Genomic DNA, 25341 nt, shown 5'->3' with positions numbered 1-25341 from the left:
TGTTTCTCTCCTCCACGGTGCAGCTCCACAGATAAATGTTCCCAGGATGTGTGTGTGTGTGTGTGTGTGTGTGTCTGTCTGCTGTTGATTGTCTATGTTTGTGAGGACCATTAGGGAACCTCGTCTGGTCCTAAATCCTTCAAAGTTTCATTTGGTGTTAGGACCTCAGTCGCCCTCATTACTTCCACCAAGAAGGTTTTGTTTTTTAGATTTCTGTGATTTCCCTGATCATTGTCAGTGATTGAAAAAGATTGTGTGTGTGTGTGTGTGTGTGTGAGGGTGTGAGCTTCTTCTGAAAAGGGCTCATGCCAGTAAAGTTTGGGTTTTAGGTGAGTACTGGAGTTTGGGCTTTAGTTGTGATGGTTAACTTTAGGTTATATTATGTCAACGAGGGTCCTCACAAGTATAGATGCACAACCGGTGTGTGTGGTGCAGAGGTGTTCCAGAGCTCCACTGTCCCACCTCCTGACCGTTGCTATAGTAACTACTTTCCTGTAGAATGCCCATGTTTCCATGGGGACGTCCTGGAGAACCCTGTTCCATATTTACAGCCGAGACGTCTCAGCAGCATGACCTAAGCTAACTCATGAAGAGCAGTGTATGAGTATGTGTGTGTGTGTGTATGAGTGTGTGTGAGTGTAGGCGGAGCTATGGCAGGTTGCCGTCCCGCAGGCTCTCCAGGATCCGGACCAGGCTCTCCAGTCCGAACATGTAGCCCCGGTCCGGACCGTCGTGTACCGCCGTGTCCCCGCGGAAACCCTTAAAGGTGGAGTGGGCGAAGTCGATCATACGAACGTCCACAAGGGGGGGCTGCTTTGGTGGGGCGGGAGGAGGGGGCAAGGAAATTAAACTGGGAGCAGAAGACGGGGAGGAGGAGTCTGGACGGGGGTGAGGCGAGGGTGTAGGGGGGGAGAAGGAGTAGCAGTCTGACGTGGTGGTTGGGGCTTGTGGGGGGGGATGAGGGGCAGGGGAGGGCGGAGCCGTTGGTCCGAACCCTTGAGAGGACAGCGACCCCGGGTCTGGTTTCTGGCTCATGTCCGTTTGACGGGGGGTGTCGGGGGCCGGAGGAGTGTAGGGCCCGGGGCCGGGCTCTGTCGGGGCCAGAGGAGGCTTCTGTTGCCAGGCTGGATGCTGCCCAGAGCTGAGGACTGAGGGGCCCCCAGATTCCTACAGAGATAATCAAACACAGTGTTGATCAGTATGAATATAATAAAACATCATCACTGTGCCACAGCCTGAGAAACAACAATTATGTTTTTATTATACCAAAAATAACTGACGGAGCCTGTAGAGGGCAGCAGAAACACAATATCACCGCCAAGGAGGAAATGATCTCGTCCTCGTCCGTTTGTTTGTTTACATCTATACCATCAAATGTCTGATGAACAACTTATTACAATGCATTGATTTATTGACAGAAAAACACGTTTCCATCAGGGTCATCTTTGTATTATTCTATAATTTAGCTCTCAACAAATTCCAGGAAAAGACAAAAATAAGTCTCGCAAGTTCAGTGGACGACAGCCGTCAAGTATTCACAGACGCAGTTATATATTAACTCTTGTTTTAATGTTGATACTGGGCGTTGACAGCAACTTCCTTCCTCATATTAAGCAACATGATGTTACCCAACTAATAGTTTGGCGTTTCAGGCTCTCAGGGTACAACATAGATGTTCACAGTATTACTGGATTTTTGATAATGGAAATAGGAAAATAACATTTTATAATGTTTTGATAAAAACTAGGCTATAGAAACAGGATCAATATATAGCCGAGCGTAATAGTTTGTGCTTAATCTAATTGCTGCATAGGTCACCTTGTGGGTTCGGGGGATCTGGACAGTTGCCCTTTCTGCCCGGTCGCTAATCCTGCCTCAGTTTCAGTTTTTTTGTGGCATGTAAACAAACATTAATCTGGGCTTCATCTCTCACCTCCATGGTGTAAATTCATGGTGGCACATGCAGACACAGCAGCCTCTCACAGAGCACACATTTCACTGAACCTGCATGAAATAAGGAACTGCTGAATTTTCGTTTTAATAGAAAATGAGGCTACAAATCTACAAACTGCAGTGCTGTTAGTGTGAGAAAATGATAATAAACCAGAACAAGTTATGTAATGTAAGAGATGTTTACTGAAGAATAATGCTTCATAAATAGGGAGATTCATTTTGACACCAAAGTATAAATATTACACTGTCAGAGAGTTTTAATTCCCGACTCACCTTTCCCTCATAGATGATGAGCAGCGAAGACGAGTAGAAGCGGTAGGAGGTCTGCCTCTCCAGCACCGCCTTCAGGCTGCGAAGCTTATTCAGGATTGGCTCAAAGAGGTCCTGCCTCAGGCCCTTTCCGTTGTGCATGTACTGGTAGAGCGCCTGGCGGAACCCTTCGATCGACAGGCCGCGGCCGTAGTACTTGTTCCTGCAGAGGTAGTGACCGGTGTTCAGCTGGTACACCTGCGCACACAGATGGAGAATCTTTAGAACATATGACAATAACAGTACGATTGTTCACATTCAAAATAAAAATCAGATCCCACTACTCAAACTGTGTCCATTACATATATGGCTGTGATGTGTGTGTACCTGCAACAAGAGTAATCTATGTCTATACTACCACAACGGAAATGGCGAATCCCATGACCATCACATGCACATGCCGATGTAAACAGGAAGCAGTCTACACGGCAGCTGGTTGCTTAGTTGCAGAAAATGTTACAAACGAGAAACAGCACTTGAGAAAATATTAAGAGCAGGAATTTCCTGTTTTGGACGAATGAAATGTTGCGTTCACCTCTGAGAGTTAAATCATGACCGACGAGACGCGATCAGGAAGCGAGCGTAGGCGTTTACGTCATCTTTTTTAAATGTCTCAGTTTCTGCCCCTCCATAATAAAACAGAGTTTTCTTCTTTCTTCATTTTAGGGGCTTGAAAACCTCCAGAGTTGTGTGGACAGCAGGCGTGAATGATGCATTTAAATACTAAACCCTTGGATGTAACCTAAGAGTTGCAGATGGGCCAGCACTACTATAAGAAGTATAACAAAAGGATAGTGTTGAAAGCACAAATACATAAATAGATTCTCCACCTCACCAGACACAACTAGAAACTAAAATCTATGTGTTTTTAACTCTTTTCTTAGGTTAAGTACTTCTGGATTTTTCTCATACAATGTGCTATCACATGTTATTTTTTGTTTTCATCGGACTTGGGAGTACTTTAATAATGCCGGATCTCCATCCTGGTGGAGGAGCGCCAGGGCTCCATTGTTTACACCAGGGAGAAGCTGATGAGCCTCTGACAGAGAGACATGACCGGAGAGAGACATAAAGTCCCCCCAAGGAGCGGAGGAGGAAATACCGGAGCTGCAGAGCTGGGCGGAGACGAGGGCAAAGGAAGAGGACATACTGGTCGTATCGTCCCTCTATTGTTATGGGGAACATTAGATCACTGGCGAATAAAACGGACGAGTTAACATCACTCACAAGGAGCGAGAGTGTTCTGCTTCACGGAAACACGGCTTCATGAAAACATACCGGACTCTATCGTGAGTTCAGCCGCCGTTAGTCAGTGCAGGCGGACAGGAGTAGCAGCCCCAGTGGCAAGAAGAGGGGGGGGGGGGGGGGGGGTCGCTATTTACGTGAACAACAGGTGGAGCAACACCAATATCATTCAACTGCTTTAAATATAATGTGCGTGTGTATAATATATTTCAACTTAAATATCATGTGCAATATCCCACAGTGCCTACTCCTTTATCATTTCTTTTCTACTTAGTGCCACTTTAGTTAAGTATTACTTTCTCTCTTTACATTTGATTTCACTTACAATACTTAGTCTTTATTTTTATCTTCACTTGTATTTTTCCCTCAATGTTTTATTGTGTTTTTATTGTGTTCCATTCTACTTGTATTGTTCTGTACTGTTATCTTAGACGTGCTGGAACAAGAATTTCCTTGGGGAATACTAAAGTCTTATCTTCTTCCGGTTTGTCCTGGACTGACCGTCTGATATACTGAGTAGAGAAGTCGTTGTTTTACCTGCATGCCACACACTCTGACCCCCAGCGTCGCTGAAGTGCTCTGTTCACATTTCTTCATCTGCCTGGCCGCCTTCTCCTCGGAGGCGTCGTCTCCGTGCTGCCTGGTGCCCATCTTCAGGTCCAGGATGCAGGGGTAAGAGAAGTGATGAACCACATTCTCCAACAATAGAAACTCTGGTTATGACACTTAAGTTAAGGAGCCAATTTCTGTTTGATGTCCGAAACATCCCTTTGTATTTTTTTACCCAATCTGGAGTTTTTTGGGGGGAATAGAGGAAAGATGCAAATATAACACAGCTTACTATGAAACCAGAGCAAGTTTTGTCTTGAGTTGAATTGAACAGAATGTATTAAATAGTTTTAAACGCTAAATATTGTTTGTTAAATCCAAAATGACGGCAGCCTTGTTGAATCTGTTTGACTCAAATGAAATGCTGAGCTGCGGACATTGTGTGTGTTGCTCATTCACTTTCCTCAGCTGTTTTCCTGGCGTCTGCAGCTGCTCCCTTTGAAGCTGAAGATCAAAACGCCACCTTTAACCCGATAACCTCAGTCACCTCCAACCCTCACTTTCATTCCAACCTACTTCCTCACAGCCTCACTCATATCTACAGAGGCTACAGTTCCCTCTTATTCTACAGGTAACTCTGCTACATCACATAAGACCGGTTGTTATGAAAGCTCTGGAAATCCCTGACTGTTTTGGCTGTTGAGCATCAGTGTGAGATGTGACTGGCTGCTGGAGGATACTGAAGAGCTTTCGGTCCTTGGACTCAGATCTCATGCGACTGAGCTGCTGTTTGTGACAACGGAGGCTCCAGGGGTTATGGCTGATCTTCTCTGATGTCAAACCACTGTTCCAGTCCAACATCTGGAAGGGAACGTCGGAGTGGATCTTTGGGTCGAGCCTGGGACTCTTCAGCTCTGCAAGACTGCAGGAGGAGGGGAGGGGATAATTAACACGGAAAGTTTAACACAAGGGGGATTCTCACATCAAACTGTTGCATCTACGAAGGACATAAATTATTCACATCAGTTTGACCGAGTTTATATGCACCAAACAGCCAGTTTACTGATTGTATAGATGTGAACTTTTCAACTCAAGAAACATCCTTAAAATGTCAGAAAATAGTGGAAAAGGTAATTTCCTAGAGTCTTCAATGACTTGTTTTGTTCAACAACCCAAAACCCCAAGGCTTTCAGTTTACAGTGAAATAAAACAGAAATGAAACAGGAAATCAGTTGCCTCCAAAGTTTGCTTACACAAAATCTCTTTATTTATTATGACCTTACTTTTCAGAGGTGTCGGTGTCATGTGACTCCCTCCGGTCAGACCGCTCATCCTTGTGTTCGGAAGAGGAGGAGGAGCGGTGGAGACTGCGGCGGGAGTGTTTCCTCCTCGGCTGCTCCCTCTCGGGAGGTTCACGCTCCTCGTGGTCACCAGCCCCTCCCTCCATGTTGCTCTCCACGTAGGGGTAGGCCACCAGGTTGATGTAGCCGTCAGAATCGCCTTCGAAACAAACCAGCACCATGCCTGCCAGGACGGAGAGAAATACAGACAGAAGATAACAGATAACATGTTTATTTAACTGTCCGTCCCACAACATATAGTGAAACAACTTGCATAATGTTTGTCCCTTCTGAAGTTTAGCAGAAGTAAAGTTTAGAGGCAGAAGTAACAAATGATGGCTGCATATTAGCTGGTCTGTAGTATCTTGTATTGCCAGTCCCAGGTCTGGGCATTAATATGTTTAACACTAGCATAGATACAAGTGGATATTGACAAACTGCATTTTAGGAATGCAGTTTGTTAATATCTGGAGACTGAATATAAAGATGGACGACGTGACTGCTCCCCTTTGAAGTGAAGGCAAAGCTGCTGCCAGAGTTGCTTTTTTCCATCTTTATCAATCTGCTGATCATTTTTGAATAAAGTCCAATTATCCTCAGATCTTACCAGTCCAAGTTTGACAAACCCCTGGTCCCTTTCAGATCAGATCAGGCCTCTTTTAGTTAAACATTAAACTCATGAAACTTTGGCTCATGCAGCACCGCTGAAGATCCCGACTTCCTGCTCGGACAAGTCACAGACTGCAACTCATCAGAATTCAGCTGCACGTGTTATAACCAGGATAATAATCACAGCGCATCAGTTGCGTCTCTTGAATCCTCCACTGTGTAATGGTTATCTTTCAGAATTCAATTTAAGATCCACTTACTGGCTCGCCATGGTTCTACGGTATCTGATTCTGTTTATAAACCCGGCAGATCTGTCGGGTCAAATTCTTCTTCTCCAAATCTTAACTCAGGAGTCACATATCAAACAGAGTCAAAATGTTTCTGGCTGAAACAACCTTGACAGGTTCAGAAAGTCGTGGTCAGGCAGCTGTTTGTCTGTCTCTTGTTATTAAACCAGTGGGACAATGGTAGTAGGGCAAAGATCCAGGGTTAAATATAGACTCCTTATAGTCTCATGGTGTCAGGGCACTAGAACCAACAGCACCAGCAGGTTGGACTGGTGAGAAAACAGATCATTGCAGTGGGAACATATCCACCAGGTCTCATGTAAAGAAGCTCACTGACTTGGAAAGGTGGGAAGTATTTCTAAGTCATGATTCCAGGATTCATTCAGACTGATTCATCATTAAGTCAATAACAGGTCAGTAAATAGTAAGAATTTCCATCATAATTTGTGGAAAATAATATCAGCATGTACAGTCATGTCCAAAGCTCTGTGAGGCTGCACTTAGGCACAGCGATGCGTCGAGTTAACTTCTAATGTCAACATGCTCACAATATGTTTAGTTAGTGTCAGGACACAATAAACTGGAACAGAGCCATCACTAATGTGTTACCTCGGCCCTGTCCACCATTTAAATGTTTCATTATCTTCGTCATTATCTCCTCTCTTACACAATTCGCCAAAACTTTAAATAGGTTGCCTACATGGAGGAGTTGTGTGTGTGTGTGTGTGTGTGTGTGTGTGTGTGTGTGTGTGTGTGTACAGTGACTGTCAAAGTGTGTTTGGGTCTGTTACTACAGCAAAGGAAAGTAGAACCAGTTCCAGTATGTGCCTGGTGATGAAGAGCAGAGCAGCTCAACCACTTTAATGCCATTAAACATCCGTACTTCCTTCCCACTCTTCTGTCCGTCTGGTTTTTAGAGATTTGTTTGAATAACAGGGCAGCCGGAGGAGGACTGAGGTCCCCTGAAAGCAACATAAGATCAGAACCGAAGGCGAAGCTAAAAATGTGAATCTACTATTACATCACATAATGTCTGAATCAAATGTCACCAAAATTAAGAAGTTACATCTTTGCAAACCTCAATGAGAGGCAAGTGCATTGGAGCTGAAGTTGAAATAAAAACGTACACACGACTAGTTTAGTTAGTATTTTCAACATTTCCGTCAAAATGATTTGTTCTAGCAGTGAGAGCGTGTACACGAGTCACTTCTATTCAAACAGTCACAGGCCGCTGACCTTCCAGTTATGAGATTGACAGCAGAGGACATGCCTCAGGGTCAGTTTCAACAATTTGAATCCACAATAAACAGATTTCTGGCCACTTAGAGGCAGCAGAACCAATTTGTAATTCTGAGTTGTGTCCACCTGATGTTTGTAAGTCCAGTATTTAGTCTCTTTTTGCTCCTGTATGGGAAACGTCTGGTTCTTGAGGGTCCATTCACTCCACTTTGTAAACCACACCGGAGATATTTGTTTCCTTTTATTATTTAGTGCGAATGCAAACTTGAAAAAAAACCAACCGATAAATGAGCCAAAACACAAACAGGCCCATCTGATGATAGAGCTGAGGGAATAAGTTCACCAACAAATCCAGCATCCTTGTCTCCACTGGTACTAAACAACATCAAGGTTTGCACTGACCTTTATACTCAGGTGTGAACTCCTTCATCTCTGGAGGCAGAGACTCGTAGAATCGCTGCTCTCTGCTGATCAGAGGTTTACACACTGTGTGGTCATCGTAACGCATCATACTGGTGTGACCCCCCACCTACACACACACACACACACAAAAGTAAAAGTGATGATGACGTCAACATGGAGCTCTCTCTTTATTACAACTTTTCTAAAACACACAAAACTCTCTCACCTGGTGTATGAAGGGCTCCAGTGGAACGCCTCCTGGTCGCAGTCGAAGTGAAGCCCCTCCCCCCTGTCCCGCACCCTGTAGCTTGTTGTCCATGTTGTTGGTGTGAGGGAGGCACATGGCTCCTGGCAGACGCACTGCGCCTCCTCCTGCAGAGAAGAGGAAGGATTTAACAAGGAGGTGCACAGTTCTGCTCAGGCCGCTGCTCGTACTGTGGCTGGGTGTCATTTAAAATGTTTGGTGTTAGTGCCAATGTCCTGGGATTTATCCGAATAAAATGTCAAATGGTTTACACTACCAGTCAAAGGAAATAATGTTCCTCTCAAGTGTTGTAGCAGCTACATCTTAGCAACTCTTTTCTGTTTTGGTGCTGACAAGGGAAACACTGAAAACCTTTGATTGTCACATCACCAGTGTCATACATCAGGAGGGTTCCGGTCTTACCCTGGGCATGGGCTCTGTTGTGTAGTGACGGGGAAGGGGGGGCACAGGGCACCACGGGCTGCTGGGAGCGCACGCCGGCCCCGGGGGGAGGCGGCGCCAGACCGAAAAACCACCTCGCAAAACCTCCAATCAGAGTGCTCCAATCCACCGCCGGCAGCACGGAGACCCAATCACGACAGGGGGTGGGGGTGGGGGGGGCAAGAGATGGGGAGCGGGCAGTAGCAGCAGCGTGTCAATTAGGCAAGGTCACCACTTCCTGCAGAGAGAGGAAGAACAAATTAAATTGTTAAATGTGGCCACTGACAGTAAAGTAAAAGTGCTGTGAAGCCAAAACTATGAACAAGGCAGCTTCCTGTTGCCTTACACAACAAACACACACACACAGACACACACAGACACACACTTGTGGAATTATTTTAACTCCTTGTTTCCCCTTGGACCTTCAACGTCCTGCTGATGATGTGAAAGTCAATTTTTTTAATTTGAAACACCACCAGTACTCTGAGGATATATTGTGATTCATGATTGATTTTTCAATCAGCATTCAGAATCACATTTACACAAATACAGGATGAAATCAAAGCTCATCTGTTGCTGACACACATTAAAAATAAAAAATACAAAGATTAGCATTTGAAAAAATGACACTGGTGACGATAACAATAGAGGACGACATCAGATTTTTTTTTCCAAATTAACACATCAAACTGCTCGAGATGTAAAAGAGCTCATGCATTTATTTTAGTGAACATGTTGATTTTTATTGGCGGCAAATCATTCAACATATACAGGAGGTCTGTTCTAATCTTCCCATTTAATCAACTGAAGGTTCCTGAAATAATATGATCTGATTTTATAATTAATTTTATATTATACTGCTCTCATTGAGAGTCATCACTAAAATGTAAATTAGGGAAGATCTGCATGAGAATGTCGTTTTCAGTGCTGCCAGAAGCAGCTTTATTACTTCTATTTGAGCGGTTTTAAAAAAGGGTGCAACAGAGACAACAACACACCTCAGGAATTGAATTCACGGTGTTGAGTCCAGGTGGACCAGGACCCACAGTAGACACACTACAGTAAACAGCCACAAGTATGTGGACACCTGTCATTTTATTTTAGTATAATTTGTCATAATTTCCTGCCCGATCATGACTCATCACTGCCTGAAGACGAGACAAGATGGCATGAAAGAGGAGCGGGAGGCCGGAAGAGCGGAGGGAACAAAGAAGAAGAAGAGGATTGGAGGAGAGAAGCAGGCCTACTAATGATGTCACAGCCTGCTTGTGTATGTATGTGTGTGTGTGTGTGAAGGCATCATCTGGTCAATGTCAAGATTGTCGTGATTCACGATGCTCGACTAATTATATCAAGATGTGAGCTCAAAATAAACAGTAAACAGCCTCTGTAAATAAGAGTTCAGACACTGAGACATTTGTCAAAACATGTAAACAAGTATTTCCCTATTTTATTCAAGAGAGCAAGCTCACACGTTTATTTCGAGCTCTGTTGATCAGGAGAGAAATACAGAAACTAATACGGTGAGGTTAAATATAACCTTTTAAGTTCTGTTAGCAGGTGTAGGTTTATAATACACAGAGATACATAGAAAACTTAGTGATTTACCTCAACAAGGAGCTTGATCACACATCATTTTATTAAATAACAGACAGTAGTGTGGGACAGCTAATACTTCACTAATGATCTAATGTTGCGTTCTCCTTCAATGATTTAGTTTTTGTCTTCAACAACACATCTAGTAGTTTCACGTTTTACTTCCTTCCTGTTTTATTTTAAGACGACTCAAACTAAATCTGTAACCAACTAATCTCAGTCATCTGTGAAAGCACGTTCATGACATTAACTTTGTAATTCAAACGAGTGAATAAAACGTTTTATGGATTAGGACACAAAACAAGTGTCTGGTGGGAAATTACGAGGGGCATTTTTTCACATTTTACAGATAAATCAATAATGAAAAGAAAAACTACTTGTAGCAATAGTTAGTTATTTGAATACAATCTGTTCTGCAAGGAAAACATTGACCCTGCCCCTGAAATTGCAGCATATTAAAAAGAATCCAATCCACAAGAACGGATTGCGTGCTGTTTGGTGACCGTAAAAACAAAACAAAGCCTTGTTGTTAACAGTAAGAACTTGTTTCTCACCGCCATGATAAAAAGTGTTAGTCATGAACACTGTCAAAAACACTGTGCACGTCTGTTCACTGTCAAGTATCAATTTCAAGTATTTAGTAATAGCAGCGGTGCACCACAGGAAGGCTTTTGTTGTGACGATATCACTGAGGTCAGCAACCGACTGCGTCTGCCTGACTTGCAGGGGAGAGATGAAAGAAGAAAAACTAAATGTGAGCTGCTTACGTGAGAAGCTGCAAGCGCCGGACCGCAAGACTTCCAACATGTCATGAAGGTAAAAACAAAAAGATGACTCGAACTACACTGTTCCTACAACCACACACTGGACCCTCATCTCCCTCACTCACTCACACACTCACTCACTCACTCCCTCACAGAGAGAGAGAGAGTTTCCCATGAGCAATGAATTCTAAAGTTAGCAGCAAACAGTAAACATCAGGCCACATGTGTTATGTTCTGAGATCAGGGAAATCGCCGTGATGATCCCTGACCTACAACATTTCTCTAGACAACACGCACACACGGTCTCTGTGACACCAGAGGGTATTACATAAACTTTAAATTTATTTATAAATGAAGATCACATGCAAAATGGAAATGTGTTCATTTTATTCATCGTTGAATTTTAATTGTTGTACTGTATCAAATGAGGCTGTTAAACCCCCTAAAGGGTTCCATGTGAGAAAAGTGTCCAATTCATACAGAAATCTGTATTTAAGGTGATACAAGGGAAGAACGACTTCTTAAAACTTTAGGGGGCGTTTCAGATATTAGGGAGTAAACAATTTCCACTATTGATACATCAGCTGATCTGATCGTATCTTTTCTTCATACTTTCTTCTGTAAATAAAAGTTTTCATATTGACAAACATGAATGCTGATACCAGTGTGCATGAAAGTCTCATATCTGCCAATATTTATCTGCCATTGGATAAATTAGGCTCTACTTTAATGTAACAAGAACCAAAACCTGTGCTATATGAGGTGTGTGTGTTCTGAGGACTGGATATGTGACTATGAAATGATGCAAAACGGGGAGATGCGTTTGTGTTTAAATTTCAGATATATATTTCTTCAGAGGTGAGTCCGGGGGTATTCAGTGAAGAGCAGGTGTTAGTGCGGACGTGTGGTCCCTGGTAGTAGCTCGTGTTGTCGTCGATGACTCTTGGCACACAGACAACAGGTGTGTGTTTCTGAGAGGCAGCGCCCTCTATGCAGTGCGATGCAGAGGCTGGGAATAGGCTGGTGGAGGGCAAAGTCAAGGACAACTCCTCTCTCCCTCCTCTTCTTGTTTCCTTCATCCCACTCCTCAAATCCCCCTTACCTCACATCCCCTCTTTTCATCTTCTCCTATCTTTCAACCATCCTTTCTCCTACAACTGGGCAGTATTTAAAGACTCGTATTGATTCTTGATATATACTTAAGTGCTGTTATGTTAATGTAAGACATCCTACCTGTCTATGCATCTCTCTTTATGTGTAATCAAATTTGGTTGTTCCACCCTCACAGTTTCAAAACCCATATATTATATTCTACATCCTAACAAAGCAGTAAAATCCAATGTCCCATCCTTAGTAGTTTTAAGGGTGCGTGTGCACGTCTGCACTGACGTCAGGGCGGCTGGCATTTTCTGCTTTCTGTCAATCAGGTTGTTTTTTAGCCTTTGTGTTAAGGCTGTCTACTGTCATGTTGCTTCTACGCCTGCAATTACTTTCAATGTCGACTGTCAGGAAATAAACAAAAAATAAATAAAAAGTTTTTCCTACAGCCCAAAGTAATACCTTCAAGATGCTTGTTTGTATAACCAATAGACAGACACCAGGGTTCTGTTGCATAAGGCAAAGGAAAGGGGGAAATCCTCACATTTTATAACAAGAACATAAGTATCACAGTCGTTACCGATTTTTTTGCAGTTAATGAATTGACTACTTGTTGCAGTAGCTAGGTTTTTTAAAATCAGCTATAATAGAAAGATGTTATGAAGTGAATGGACACCTCCACCACCTCCTGCAGCGCAAAGACAACTGATGACACGACTTAATTCAATACAACGTTTACTTTGAATCAAAGCCGAGTTTCCCCATCGTCCGTCTGGAGGAGGGCGATTCCACGTTCAAAACAACTACACACTACTCACAACAAACATATCTCTAATCAGCGCCCTGTGTTCTGCCAGTTTCGATGAATGGCCTGAGCATACAGCCAATCAGCTTGGAGGATCTGTGTGAACATAGCTTACATCATCATCCATCACCGGGACAAAGCTGTGGGCTCACTGCAGCTCTCCGATGCTGACAGACTGATTAAGGTGCTATTTCTGACTTACTGATCATCTGCGTGTTTGTGAATGTGTGAGGAAATCCTGCCGTCCTTCAAGTCAAGAGATAGAGCCAATCAAGGACTTCCCGAACATATTAGCGTAGAAGTGAGTAGTTTAGCAGCAAGTTGCATCTGATCTTACGGCATAACTGAGACTTTGAAGAACAGCTGCAGCTGTTCTTCAAAGTCTCAGTTATGCCTTGTAATAATTTGAACCAGTTTGAACCTAAATGTCAAACATATGCTGTTTCTAGCTTTTTAAAAAGTAAAGGTTTGCTGGCTGCTTTGCTTTGTCAAACACGACAGCACAGTAAGTTAATAAATTCATGTTTTAAAGTAAACTCTATCACCTGTTGTTTGCCGTCATTTTGTAAAAGCATCTCAATAAAGACAAAAAGAACAAAAAATATTGCAGACCACTTCTTGTCATTTTATTTAACTGCATTTTTTTTCTTCAATTAATCATCAAAAAATATTTTAACAACTGTGAAAATGTAGATTTTAATCTTGGCTGTAAGTCTCACTGCCTGAAACATCCTTTATCAGATAGAACAGCAGTAAATGTTCCCGTGTGAGCGTTGACTGAAAGTGCTTACACCTGTTCCACCTGCATTAAAATCATCTGAGCTAATCAGATTATAATCTGTCAGAGGTCAACAACATCGACATGCATCAGGACTAGGGTTGCAAAGGGGCGGAAAATGTCCGGTAAATTTCCGGAAACTTTCCATGGGACGTTAAGCTCGGGAATTCTGGGAATTTTGAAAATTCGCAAATTAAACGCTGAGCAATAAAAAAATAATTAAAAACTCTATTTTAAAGATGTATGGAATGCAGCACACGCTGCACGTTGAATTTCAACCCTGCACTGTGCATTTCTCCATCACATGCGCAGATAATTCCCAGCATCCTGCACACTACAGCAGGGCTATTGAGGCCACACTACTGCATTAGCCCAAGGACTAGTCAGGTAAGTTTTGATGATATTACTGGGGAAAATATATAAGCATGCTGATTGAGGATTGTTCATCTGTTCATCTAGCCTATTTCTATTCATTTATCCATCAATTGTAAAATATTTTTAAAGACGATTCCAATTGTTTAGCTAACTATTTATATCTCTGGCATTGCATTAGTGTTTTTTACAAGCTTTTTTCTCATCTTATTCTACAGAACAATGCCACGTGCACTATCATGTGTGGAGACATTTCACCCCAGCCAATGTAGAAGGACAGGCTGTGTACATTTGCAAATATTGTGCAAAGACCTATGTTAAGAATGCCACAAAGATGCAGAAGCATATAGTCAAGTGCCCAAAGTTTCCTCAGGGCTCAAATCAGCTTATGACAAAACAAAATGTTTATATTTATGTCTGTATATGACAAGGTAAATACAGTTAGTATAAATTACCCACAAAATTTCCAGTTTATTCCCGTTAATTCCCGTATATTCCCATGGAAAGTTTCCAACTTTGAATATTCCCGGAATTTTGCAACCCTAATCAGGACCGATACACCCCGCCTGGCCAGATGTATTTTTTAATAGAAAGGGATTTAAATATCCTTATTATTTCATTTTATTTTTGGGGGCACTGGGAAACTGGAGCCAATTCCAACTGACATTAGGCAAGATGCGGGGGGGGGGAAACCCTAGTCAGGTCTCCAGGGTAACGCAGGGTTGACATCCAGAGACAAACAACCATTCACACCAAGTAAGAATCTCCATTTAACCTAATCTGTCTTTGGACAGGAGGACAACTCATCTCCACTTACGTGGTGGGGTTTATGACTTACACTGCAGCCAATAATAGATTATTTTTCTTTTTGTTTGTGTGATCCAAGGGAAACGTCATTTCATTCTGCCTCAACTACTGTTGTATGTCTGGCAAAATGATAATTAAGTCTGTTTTGATTTGATTTTATAGTCTATGGTTAAACTCCACACACCCTGGTTGGCCATCAGACTTGAGGCAACAGTGCTAACCACTGCACCACACATTTTTTTTTCACTGTCATAAAACAGAAAACAAAAATGGATTGATTGTGAAAATAATCATCACGTGGATCAACGATGAAAATGTTGTAATTTGCAGCCGAATACGGAAGCTATACCTGCTGCAGGAAATATCTGTAAAACCATTTCAACACTTTAATTGACCTCAACATTTTAAAAACTTGTCTTGGTGGTTTTCTTCTAAATTTAGAAATCCTAGCCTGGAGCTGTTCCAGTCACCCAAATTCAATTTTCTAGATAAATCCCCAAATTCAATACACAACCAAGGACAAGGGCCAGGACATCATCTTCATCATCATCATCCACACCCACATCATCATTCACAACTTGACCCTCATCATCATCATCTCTTAACTCAGCAGCTGGTGTTTACATGCTGAGTGGCTGCATTAGTGAAGCATAGCATAACGACGCTAAACGGTGTTAAATAAGGGCTGGAGGTTGCTACTGCTGACATGTGCTGTTCTCACAAGTTTCAAGAAGGATCCAGGAGACACGGAGGGAAACAGAGTGAAGTTTAAGTGTAAATAAAGAAGGGAGGTAATGAGGAGGAGGGAGGGAGGAGGAAAATCATTTACAGATTAGTTTTGTTTTTGTGAAAAATTGGCGTCATTTCCCAGAGCGAGAAGTGATGATAAACATCAAAAATATTCAGTTTATAACGGTTTATAATTCAGTTTATTTTAAACAGAAAAACTCAGTATTTTTTACTTGATTACGTATTAGGAGTCCTTTGAGTTATTGACTAATAATTGCAGCTATACAACGGAGATAACTAAGGGACAGAGGAGGAAAGGAAATAGCTATCTAGAAAAATATGAGTTAATGATCAAGACAAGGAAGCAGGGGAGGAAGTGAGGAGACGGGGGAAGAAGAGCGATCCAGCTCTTTCTCTGCATAACGCAGATGCTGCCCTGCGGGAGATGAACCCCAAACACATCTGTCTGTCCCAAGAATCACAAACTACGACAGGGAAAAACGCAAAAACACTGACACACACACACACACACACAGATGCTGCCAGGATGCCCAGACAGAACTCAACAGCTGCAGAGTGACACACACGCACACACAGGGGAGAACAATTTGTCCTATCAACAATCCGGGTGAGACTTCAGCTAGGATGAGTCAAAACAACCACCAGGACCACACATGTCTACCATCTGGGCTCCCCTCTCACCACAACCCCTAAAACTCTGGAGTCTCCACAGCAACCAGAACTCACAACACGTCAGTTAGCTGATTACACTTTCACATCAGGTCAATGGGCATATATAGAGTTTGAAGATTTAGGGCCAAGCCATTGGATTAGTATAAGAAGTTTATTGGGACAGAAGGAAATTGAATCGAATTCTGTCTCAATCTAGTATATTTTTGAGGACCCAGTCTACACAGCGGACATCGTGGCCGCACAGACAGCATCGCTGTACCAGAATGAAACGGTCTGCTCTTCCTATTGCGTCACCAGCTTGTCCTGCCCTTACAGCCGGCGCCTAGCAACAAAGCTACGGACGAAAACTTTCTTTGGTTGATAAAAAGCATTAAAAAGATGTGTCCCGTTAGCTGTTTGGTTGAGCACTAACATTTGTTTTTTTGCCTTGCTTTTTGCCGCCATTAGCTCTTTGAAAAACAGTTTGACACGGAACGCAATGAATTATGGGATATGTTGGTCTGGGAGGCATCCACCCAGTGGAGCCACCATTGCTCAGGGGTGGAAGGACACATTTGGAGGACCCTTCGAATTGGGACAGCCTAGTCGCACCGCTGGGACATAATTGGTCTACAAATGCGGCTTCCGAAGGAAACGGCCCCCGAATTGAGACACACCTGTAGAGAAGCTCCAGAAAGGTCTGTGCTACTGTGAGTGTGAATAAATATTATTGTGGGTTAATTTTTAACATGCAAGTCTTGTGTACTGATTCCTTCACAGTAGGAAGACTTTTCATTTGTGTGTTCATTTTTATCATCTGATTTCTACTATACAGACTTTCTATTCACCAAGTCACCTTCATGTTCCTGAGAGCAGCACTGACAGAATAACAGTAACACTAAATTCTATTTATTACTGCTACAGGTAACGAATTACTATTTTTCAGAAGCAGGGTTTTATATCAGGCATGGAGAACTGCTTGTCGTAAAGTCTTGACTATAAATGTGAGTGTTGAGCCCAAAAGTAATCATCAAACTTAGAAATCCTTCCTCATTGGACGGGTTCCACTGTTAAATAATCTACACATACCCATTCATACCAAAAGCACATGCAATCTTTTCCTACGTCCTTGCTCTACAAACAATGGATTAAGCAGAGGCAGGAGCGCTCAAGATGTTGGTTCACTGCCTGGAAAGGACCAAATCATCAAATTATAGACTAAAAGCAAAATGTTATATATATATATATATATATATATATATATATCTCAGTGGGCCAACAGAGGTTTTGTCACGTTATTTTTTCTTTAAGTCTGGTGACAGTCGACGCTGATTTCATAGCCACAAACACAAAACCCGGCTGAGGTTTGTAAACATTCTGTAAAAGCGACCGCAACAGTACAGGAGTTTTTCATCTCCATAATAAAGATTAATGAAAATTTACCTCAGATTAAGTATGAGCAGATTCAGCACTAATACTGACTTTGTTAAAAAAAAAACTTTAGATACTTTATATTGACACTGTCATAATAAAATTGTAAAAATCATCTTTATTTTCAAGAAAAATCCAACTAAAAATGGAACAGGCCCACAAAGAGGGTGTCACAGTCATTTTTCAACTGAGGTGTACAGATTTCTAAAAAGACAATATAAAATGAGTAACTGTGATGTGCTTATGATTTGCATAGGTACATACGTAGATGTATTTTTTGACACTTAAACAATATCTCACATTTGAAGTGATTATCCCTCAAATGTAGCGTTGTGACAAAGATGTCCTCTGGCACTGAACTCAGCACCAGGAGACAACAAGGGGAATCTAAGTATCTGTCATTGTCAACAATCACCACAACACTCACACAGTACACTTGTTTCAGGGAAACTTCCTCCATATTCTCGTCAGGTATGTTTTTTTCCTCAGTGGTCAACACCACATCTCGTGACAGCTCTGACACTGATCAGTCAGTAACTTTCCATAAAAGAAAAAAAATACAGGTATACAGCGAGCACTGACGGATTTATGTCTCAAAACATGTGGGCCTATACTTTGTGCTTGCGTAGGCTTCAGTTTCACACACAAACACGAACTCCAGTTAAATCACATTAGAACCTGGGCACAGCTTTGTCCCTACATACAAATATCTACACAAACCCAGATCTGCAAAATTAAGAACCACACTTAAGGCCATTATATTTACAGCAGAAAATGTGTGAGTTTATGAATCTTTGACCCAAAATAAATCCATTTCAATGACAACACCCATGGAGCATCTCTGGAACTGTGGCGATTTGAACTTGAAAATAACAGAATTACTCTATATGCAGATGGACGGAGGCGTTTTGAGGATTATGAAAAACTGATACTGTGACTAGAGGTGAAAACTAGGGCTAAAATGTCATGTAACGATTCTGTAGCTACCACGCTGACATTAATCAAACTATATTCTACGGATATTTGCAGTTGTTACGATCCCTGACTATTGAGACCAGAGACCTGGACACACGCCCATGACGTGACAGTAAGTGATGGTGAGAGAAACCAGGCACACGGAGGAGAAGTGACCTGCTTCCTTCTTCTCATATGTTAACAATGCTGTCATAGGGTAATAATCAGTGGGGCATGGCATGTCAAGCTATGTGAGACTTATCACAGGTGGAGTCAGCTCACTGGGGGGGATGTCAGAGGAAAGACTGGTTAATGCACAGGGGCACAAAAACACCCATCACACCCATCACACCCATCAGACAGCCACCACTCACTCCCACCGTGACACACACGTCAACGTTAGGGATTTAAAAAGTGTTGATTTCCTGGTGTTGTGGTCAGTGTGGAGCTGCAGGACAACACACACCTGCATCAGGAGTACGACAACAGACACACACAAGCAGCAGCGTGGTCACCGTCCTCTGTGCAGCTGAAGATAAAACCAAATATCCTCCCGTCAGTAACAACAAGCTAATTACCGACGGTAACACGTCCCAGTGCATTACACCTGACCTCAGTTATAATCACGAGCAGCTAGCTTCAAGCTAATCAAACTTTTAGGCACCCACCTCTCAATGCTGCACACGACACCGCTCCGGGCTCCAGTGTGGGACCCGTCGGATTGTGTTGTTGCAAACCAGCGGTTGTGTAATTGCGACACTAGCTGTCACACAACACGTCCACACACACACACACACACACACACACACACACACTCGCTCGCTCGCTCGTAGGAACCATGTTTGTTAGCGTTAGCTGTCAGACCGGCCAGCTTCTTGACCTTAGCCTGGCAACACGCTAGCTAGCCGGGTCTGCTACACGCATCGCACATCAGCGCACGAATGAACACACAACTTCGAACATCGTGTCCCGTCGTCTTACTTTACACCGCAGCCCGTCTATTCCGGCTCTGCGGCCCCGGAAACCGGTGGGAAAACACCGGCGTTACCTCGACGCCGCCCGCCGTCAAAGTAGCCGAGCATGCTAACCCGAGCTAAGTGGCTAACGCCGCGGTTTCGACGCTGCGCAGTGTCTCCGGCGAGCGGCGCCGAGCTGCCCCCGTTGAAAACGTACCTCCAGGACCGGGCGGGGCGCGGGGCTGACTTCACGCTGGATGCGGATCAGGGAGCGACGGGCTTCATGGGTGTCGGTGCTCGGTGTCTCGTTGACGGCGGAGGAAAGAAAAACATCCCGACGTCATGACAGGGAAGCTAACGCAGCCTGTTTGGTTTTTACGCTTCATTTGCAGCACTGGGTCGGTCCCCTGGCGCCACCTAGCGGCGACAGCTGCTTCCTCCTGGGGGGGGGGGCTCGCATCAGACCCTCAGCACACGTTGGTCCCTACATACCAACATCTACACAAACCTACACAAACCTACACACACCATCATTAAACTAAATCCATTATATTTACACCTATTTAATACCACCTTCTTCCTCCTGGGGCTGGGGGGGTTCACATCAAACCCTTGGCACAGGTTGGTCCCTACAATAAACTCAGATCTGCAAAATCTAGATCCATACGCATACACTTACCTAGTATCTCATAATTATGACTTACTATATCATAATTATGACTACTGACACAAATACTATGGAGTACTTATTCTGGAAGTTTGGAATCCACTTTGGTTTAAGCTTTTATGAAGTAAAATGACATCACCGGGCAACACTTACAACTTCGGGTACAAACGAACCTCCCATCACATGATGTGTTGTACGATATACATCATACGATTGTATTTAATGGTTTGTATCGTTCTCATGTGTCACAATCTCCCCCCCATAGCAAATTTATGGTATTTTCCTGATATGGATAGTTGCTTGTATGTCAATGTCAAGGCCTCTTTAAAAGCTCATGCACTGTTAATGATGAATCATAATAAACTTTATTAATAAAGAACCTTTCAATGTAGTGTACGAGTTCAAAATGAAAAATTGAAGACGAACAATAGGAAACAGTTAAAAAACAACAATTCAAAAGCAAATAGAAGATCACACAGAAATAGAGCATTTATACAATAATTTAAAAAAAATGTTACAGCTGAGAAAAGCTTAAATAAGACATAATAAAACGATTTAAATGGGTAAAAGCAAAACCATTAGAAAGCACATCTATACAAATTCAATTTAAAAGAGGAGAGCGTGAGTATGTAAATGCCAGCTAGGCCAAAAAAGCTCTATAAATGGAAATGGTATTTGAGGAGCTTCAATTTCACCAAAATGTTCACTGCAGTAATAATTTAAGAAGTCTTATTAGAAGTATTAGCACGTAGTGACGTAATTAATCCTTATATGACGTAAGTAATCATTATATTTGGTTATATCGTCACATTTGGACTCATCGGTTCCTTCTCTGGATAAATTCCCAGTCCAAGTAAATGCAACACCGCCTAACGTGAGCGTCCAAATACACGCCTCTGATTGGCTGTTGACTTTGCAGGGGAATTGAATCGACCAATCGGTGAAGCCGTTCTTGGTCGTTGTCAGCAACCGACGTACACAATGTAAGCACCCGGAAGTGTCGTCTCTGTGGCGACGCGGTCGTTGACGAGCCGCTCGAACCCGCGTTAATTAAACTCTGAAATCCTCCATTAACCGCATGTCCCTGCTTGTATTCGGTTGTCGGGAAACCCGCCGACGCGTTGGAGAATATTTTCTGTCGCCATGAACCTCGGGTGAGTCTTGTTCTGTTAAGACTAAACCTATAATAGCAAGCTAAGCTAACACACTGGCCGAGTGTGTCGCAGTGGCACACAAATGGATTGTGTTGCAGTTTGCAAACCAAACTTTTAACAAACTACAAATGCTGTTTTACAAAATGGTCAAACGTAAATGGGGCTTATGATAAAAACCACGTGTTGAAGATACAGTGCAGTTGTCGTCGTTGTTTAGTTTTGGTTCGCGGTCGCAGAGAAATGATCATAACATGTAAATGATAAATGAATCTGGAGTTCTTGCGAATAAAGAAATAAACTGTCTTTACTGTCGCGTGACGTTAAGACTGAAATCTGATGTATAAAAGTAAAATGCAAAGAAAGATCCATTCATTGACAAGACAAGTCACTAACTAGTTACAGTAGGATCTGGCGATATAGACACAAATTATATAAAGATAAGAAAGTTTTTATGTGGTGTTAAACTCAGAGAATGACAAATACTGTAAAACATCTGAGGTTGTTCAATCAGATAATTATTGATATTGTTTTATTGTCTGATAACTGCCACAAACCAATGATAAATACAAATACGTTATATTATTAAATACTATCTGTTTACCCATTGTAATGTCATTACCTGGCAACATTATACAGTATGTACTCTTCTGTATCTGAGTCACAAAGTGTGTAACTATGTTTAAAGTGACCAGCAAAAGGCCCCATCTCACAATGTGTGGTGGAAATGGGACTTGGAGAGACTTCTGAAATAAGGAAAAAGAAACTGAGAATAATGGTCTTTTAAGGGCACGTTTATTCTTTGACAAAGAAGGTCAAACAGATCTTACAGCCTGTGGACATGTGTAGATGTGAAAGACAAAGAACAAATCTGCATATAAGACTCGCAGGCGTCTTATATGCAGATTTGGTGAAGAGGTAATGTGTGTGTTTCGTGAGAGGGAACATCCCAGGAGATAAGGCTGTTCAGATTTGTGGCTGCACTCCCTGGATCCTTCAGAGACTGAGTCCTGGTGCATCCGCTGTGAGGCCGGTCACCAGAGGTCATCTTGGCAGTGGCACTAGCAAAAATGATATACATGAGCACAGATATATAATAAATGATATAATAAGTGTGGAATATGGTATGGTGGTATCATTTTCTATTACAAATGCTAATGAAAAAAGACAACTCCTGCATTCCTCCACCTCTTTGTCTGGATCCATGTCCAGATATAAAATGTTCTTTCTTGGCTCATGTCCCATCCTTCTACCAAGTTTTGTGGAAATCCATTCAGTCGTTTTTAAGCGATAACAACCAGAATATGATAAGTTCAGTTTAATTTCTGCTTGTCTGCTCCTGTGATTGTGTTTCAGTTGCTTTGCTTTGACATTTCTCGTTTTCCATTTTTGGAACAGAGATGGCCTCCTGTTTGAGCTGGAAAACGGGAAACCCAGGTTGATTTTACTTAGTCACGGTGAGACTTTTCTAAGCTTTTATTTCCAGGGAACATTTACTCACCAATTTGCAGTTGTCAATAAATCTAATGATATAATTTAAATCTTTAAAACTTTAAATTGTTGGCATGAATGTTTATGTATTTGAGGCCGTCAGACAAATCTTAATAAATATTTTCTTCCACTACAGGTGTTGAAAAGAATCCAAATAAGGTAGGACTTATCTTTATAACCTGGTCATTACATTTCTGCATTAGCTTTTAATAAAAATGTCTTCATGTTTTTATTTGGATCTACACCAAATTGCAGACACTCATTAATATCAGATCTCTAAACATGCCTGAGTTTGATCAAGATCCAGTTGTTGTTCCCTGAGAAATCAACAAGCATGTAAAATGTAAAATGCCTGGATCCGCACTAAAATTGAATCTGTTCTTCCCTGACCCCTAAAACATCCTTTCATCAAGTTTCATGGTAATCTGTCCAGTAGTTGTGTAACCTTGCTTACAGACAAACGGACATTTAATTCATTCAATGTCCCGCGAGCAGCTGCTTAGGCCCAGAGTGACGAACATCTTGAGCTCCAGACAGCCCTCCTGTTTGGAGGAGGTGCAGGGAGAGGAGCGTCCAGCCCGGCAGCAGGCAGGCAGATACAGAGAGGCCAGGAGCAAGGCAGCAGGAGCAGCCACCTCCTTGAACTCCCACACCTCCACAACCAGAGAGAGGAGCACCACTTTGATATCATCTAAGACGCAAGAACATCTGAACCAGGGCGGCATCAAAGCTGTTGCCAAGGTAAGTCTCATGCTGCCTTACATTTCTTTATTTTAAAGAAATTACAGTTACAATATCAGCCTAATACCACAGCATCCAAACACCTTCACTTCATCCAGAAAGCTGCAGCAAGAGACACAAACTCACAAACACCAAGAAAGTGGAGCACATCACCAGACCTTAAATCACTGCACTGGCTTCCTGTGTGTCTAAGGAGGACATTTAGACTGATTGTACAAGCATCTACTCTGACTGTGTGTGTTTGTGTGTGTGTTGGAGGTGAAGTCAGACAGACACAAACAGTCCTCCACCGTTGCATCCCCGAGAGCCAATGGGAAAACAGGGAAGCCTCAGAAAAGTGAGGCGCGAGCTGGAGGAAAGGCGGGACTAAAGGATGCGCCGGCCAGTGGGGATGCAGGACTGAGAGACAACATGGTGGTTCTGACCAGGGAGCAACTCCAGCAGCTCCTCAACACCATCAAGAGCCAACAACCACCAGAGGACCACAGAACCCAGGGTAGATGGGTAGCCCACAAAAATACCAAAGTCTATTGATTAGTCTTGCTTCTGATGAGGCACTAATTCATTTATTGCTTATACCTGTTCATGTCAGACACCAGACTTTCTTTTTGTTACAACTCAAGGTCTTTTTCTCTGCTTTGAAAACAGGCTCACAATCTGGCACCTCAGTGAATGAAGGAGAGATGAAGGAGGAAGACAGAGGAGGAGGGGAAGTAGTGAAGAAGGGAGAAGGAGGTGGAGGTGGTGGAGGTGGTGGAGGTGTAACTGATACAACTGAAACCTCTCAGGATAAAGACAACAGGTGAGGAGCCCAATTAGGAAACAATCCTAAAAAATACAACAAATCAAGCACAGGAAAATAACAGTGCAGATGCTTGATGAGGAAACAGAAACCAGTGGTCAAAGGCCTTTGTGTGTTTTTTAGAAGTCAGTATTTCTGAAATGGTGGTTGAACGCACAGTGTTGCTGCTGTTTTTCAGGATGTCTGCGTGTTTGTTCAGCTGGATGGGGCAGCGACAGTCAGACAGCAGATCTGTCATCGACGCCAAGAAGGCTCAGTGGAGGAGAGAACTTGGTACACATGCATGACACAAGCATTGTAAAAGTCAAGTCATATATATTTATATCGGCTTTAATCATAGACTGTATATAACGATGAACAATATGACAGTTCCACAAAAGTGAAGCCAAACCACCTTAGCTGGCTGCAGTGCAACTCATGAACCCTGCTTCCTCCATGTTACTGGATGGGACATAAACCAAATAAACTAAAAAGTCAAAGTAAACACAATAAATAATGTTCTATATGTGTTTGTTAGACGAGCAGGTGGAATTGAAAGCGCAGCAGCAGCAGCGTTGGGCTCCTGGGAGAATCCAGGTAGGACTCACATCATATTCACATATTCACCTTTTGGATCTGTTGAGTTTCAGCCTGTTGGTTGTTTTCATTTCTGTGGAAACGAGATGATTGCAGCTCTGTTTACGCCCGAGAACAGAAAAGGTCTGGAAGCTGGTTCCTCGAACTGAAATGTGATCACTTAATGGCTTTATCTCCTTTATCTACTCATCTCACTGTGTTCAGGCCAAATGTTCACGATACATTTTAATGTGTTGTTTTCACATGAAATTACAATTTTATTTATATTGTGAGTAAGTAAAGGATGTACTTCATCATGCAATAACTAAACACAGTGTATGCAGTACTTGGACA

The 25341-nt window shown here is 42.6% G+C and overlaps 2 protein-coding genes across 7 annotated transcripts in view; one reads left to right on the top strand and one right to left on the bottom strand.

Annotated features, from left to right (window-relative positions):
* Positions 1 to 317: 317 nt before the first annotated feature.
* On the bottom strand, positions 318 to 19994 carry ip6k1 (inositol hexakisphosphate kinase 1). Of its 3 annotated transcripts, none has more exons than XM_034584461.1 (9): positions 19798 to 19994; positions 8600 to 8856; positions 8160 to 8307; positions 7934 to 8060; positions 5340 to 5580; positions 4797 to 4978; positions 4045 to 4226; positions 2227 to 2460; positions 318 to 1167 (listed from the first exon to the last, which is right to left on the bottom strand). In XM_034584461.1, the coding sequence occupies exons 3-9, from the start codon at positions 8274 to 8276 to the stop codon at positions 649 to 651; spliced, it is 1602 nt and encodes a 533-aa protein (XP_034440352.1). In that variant the 5' UTR covers positions 8277 to 8307; positions 8600 to 8856; positions 19798 to 19994; the 3' UTR covers positions 318 to 648. The 3 variants fall into 3 exon arrangements, with proteins under 3 accessions (XP_034440352.1, XP_034440353.1, XP_034440351.1); XM_034584462.1 differs by having other exon boundaries at positions 4045 to 4220; positions 8160 to 8305; positions 8601 to 8856; positions 19798 to 19992; XM_034584460.1 differs by lacking the exon at positions 19798 to 19994 and adding an exon at positions 19606 to 19734 and having other exon boundaries at positions 8160 to 8305; positions 8601 to 8856.
* Positions 19995 to 21222: 1228 nt separating this feature from the next.
* The window catches only part of ccdc66 (coiled-coil domain containing 66), a 10062-nt gene continuing 5943 nt past the window's right edge, over positions 21223 to 25341 (top strand). For 3 of the 4 annotated variants that reach the window (XM_034584441.1, XM_034584443.1, XM_034584440.1), the window contains exons 1-8: positions 21223 to 21401; positions 22797 to 22855; positions 23026 to 23048; positions 23385 to 23630; positions 23889 to 24126; positions 24279 to 24432; positions 24611 to 24705; positions 24950 to 25008. In XM_034584441.1, the coding sequence (XP_034440332.1) occupies positions 21391 to 21401; positions 22797 to 22855; positions 23026 to 23048; positions 23385 to 23630; positions 23889 to 24126; positions 24279 to 24432; positions 24611 to 24705; positions 24950 to 25008 (885 nt within the window). In that variant the 5' untranslated portion in view covers positions 21223 to 21390. The remainder of the gene's footprint in view (positions 21402 to 22796; positions 22856 to 23025; positions 23049 to 23384; positions 23631 to 23888; positions 24127 to 24278; positions 24433 to 24610; positions 24706 to 24949; positions 25009 to 25341) is intronic. The other variant, XM_034584442.1, reaches the window with a different exon arrangement.

Source organism: Hippoglossus hippoglossus, chromosome 5 (assembly GCF_009819705.1).
Source record: "Hippoglossus hippoglossus isolate fHipHip1 chromosome 5, fHipHip1.pri, whole genome shotgun sequence".
NCBI lineage: Eukaryota > Metazoa > Chordata > Actinopteri > Pleuronectiformes > Pleuronectidae > Hippoglossus > Hippoglossus hippoglossus.
This window is presented reverse-complemented; position numbering and strand designations above follow the sequence as displayed.

Bases quoted from the DNA above. Each gene is read 5' to 3' on its own strand.
- ip6k1 (XM_034584461.1), bottom strand. From the start codon at position 8,276: ATGTGCCTCCCTCACACCAACAACATGGACAACAAGCTACAGGGTGCG. The intron at 8,061-8,159 runs GTGAGAGAGTTT...GTGTGTGTGTAG, and splicing joins TGGAGCCCTTCATACACCAG to GTGGGGGGTCACACCAGTAT. The intron at 4,227-4,796 runs GTATCCTCCAGC...CTTAAGTGTCAT, and splicing joins CAAGGACCGAAAGCTCTTCA to AACCAGAGTTTCTATTGTTG.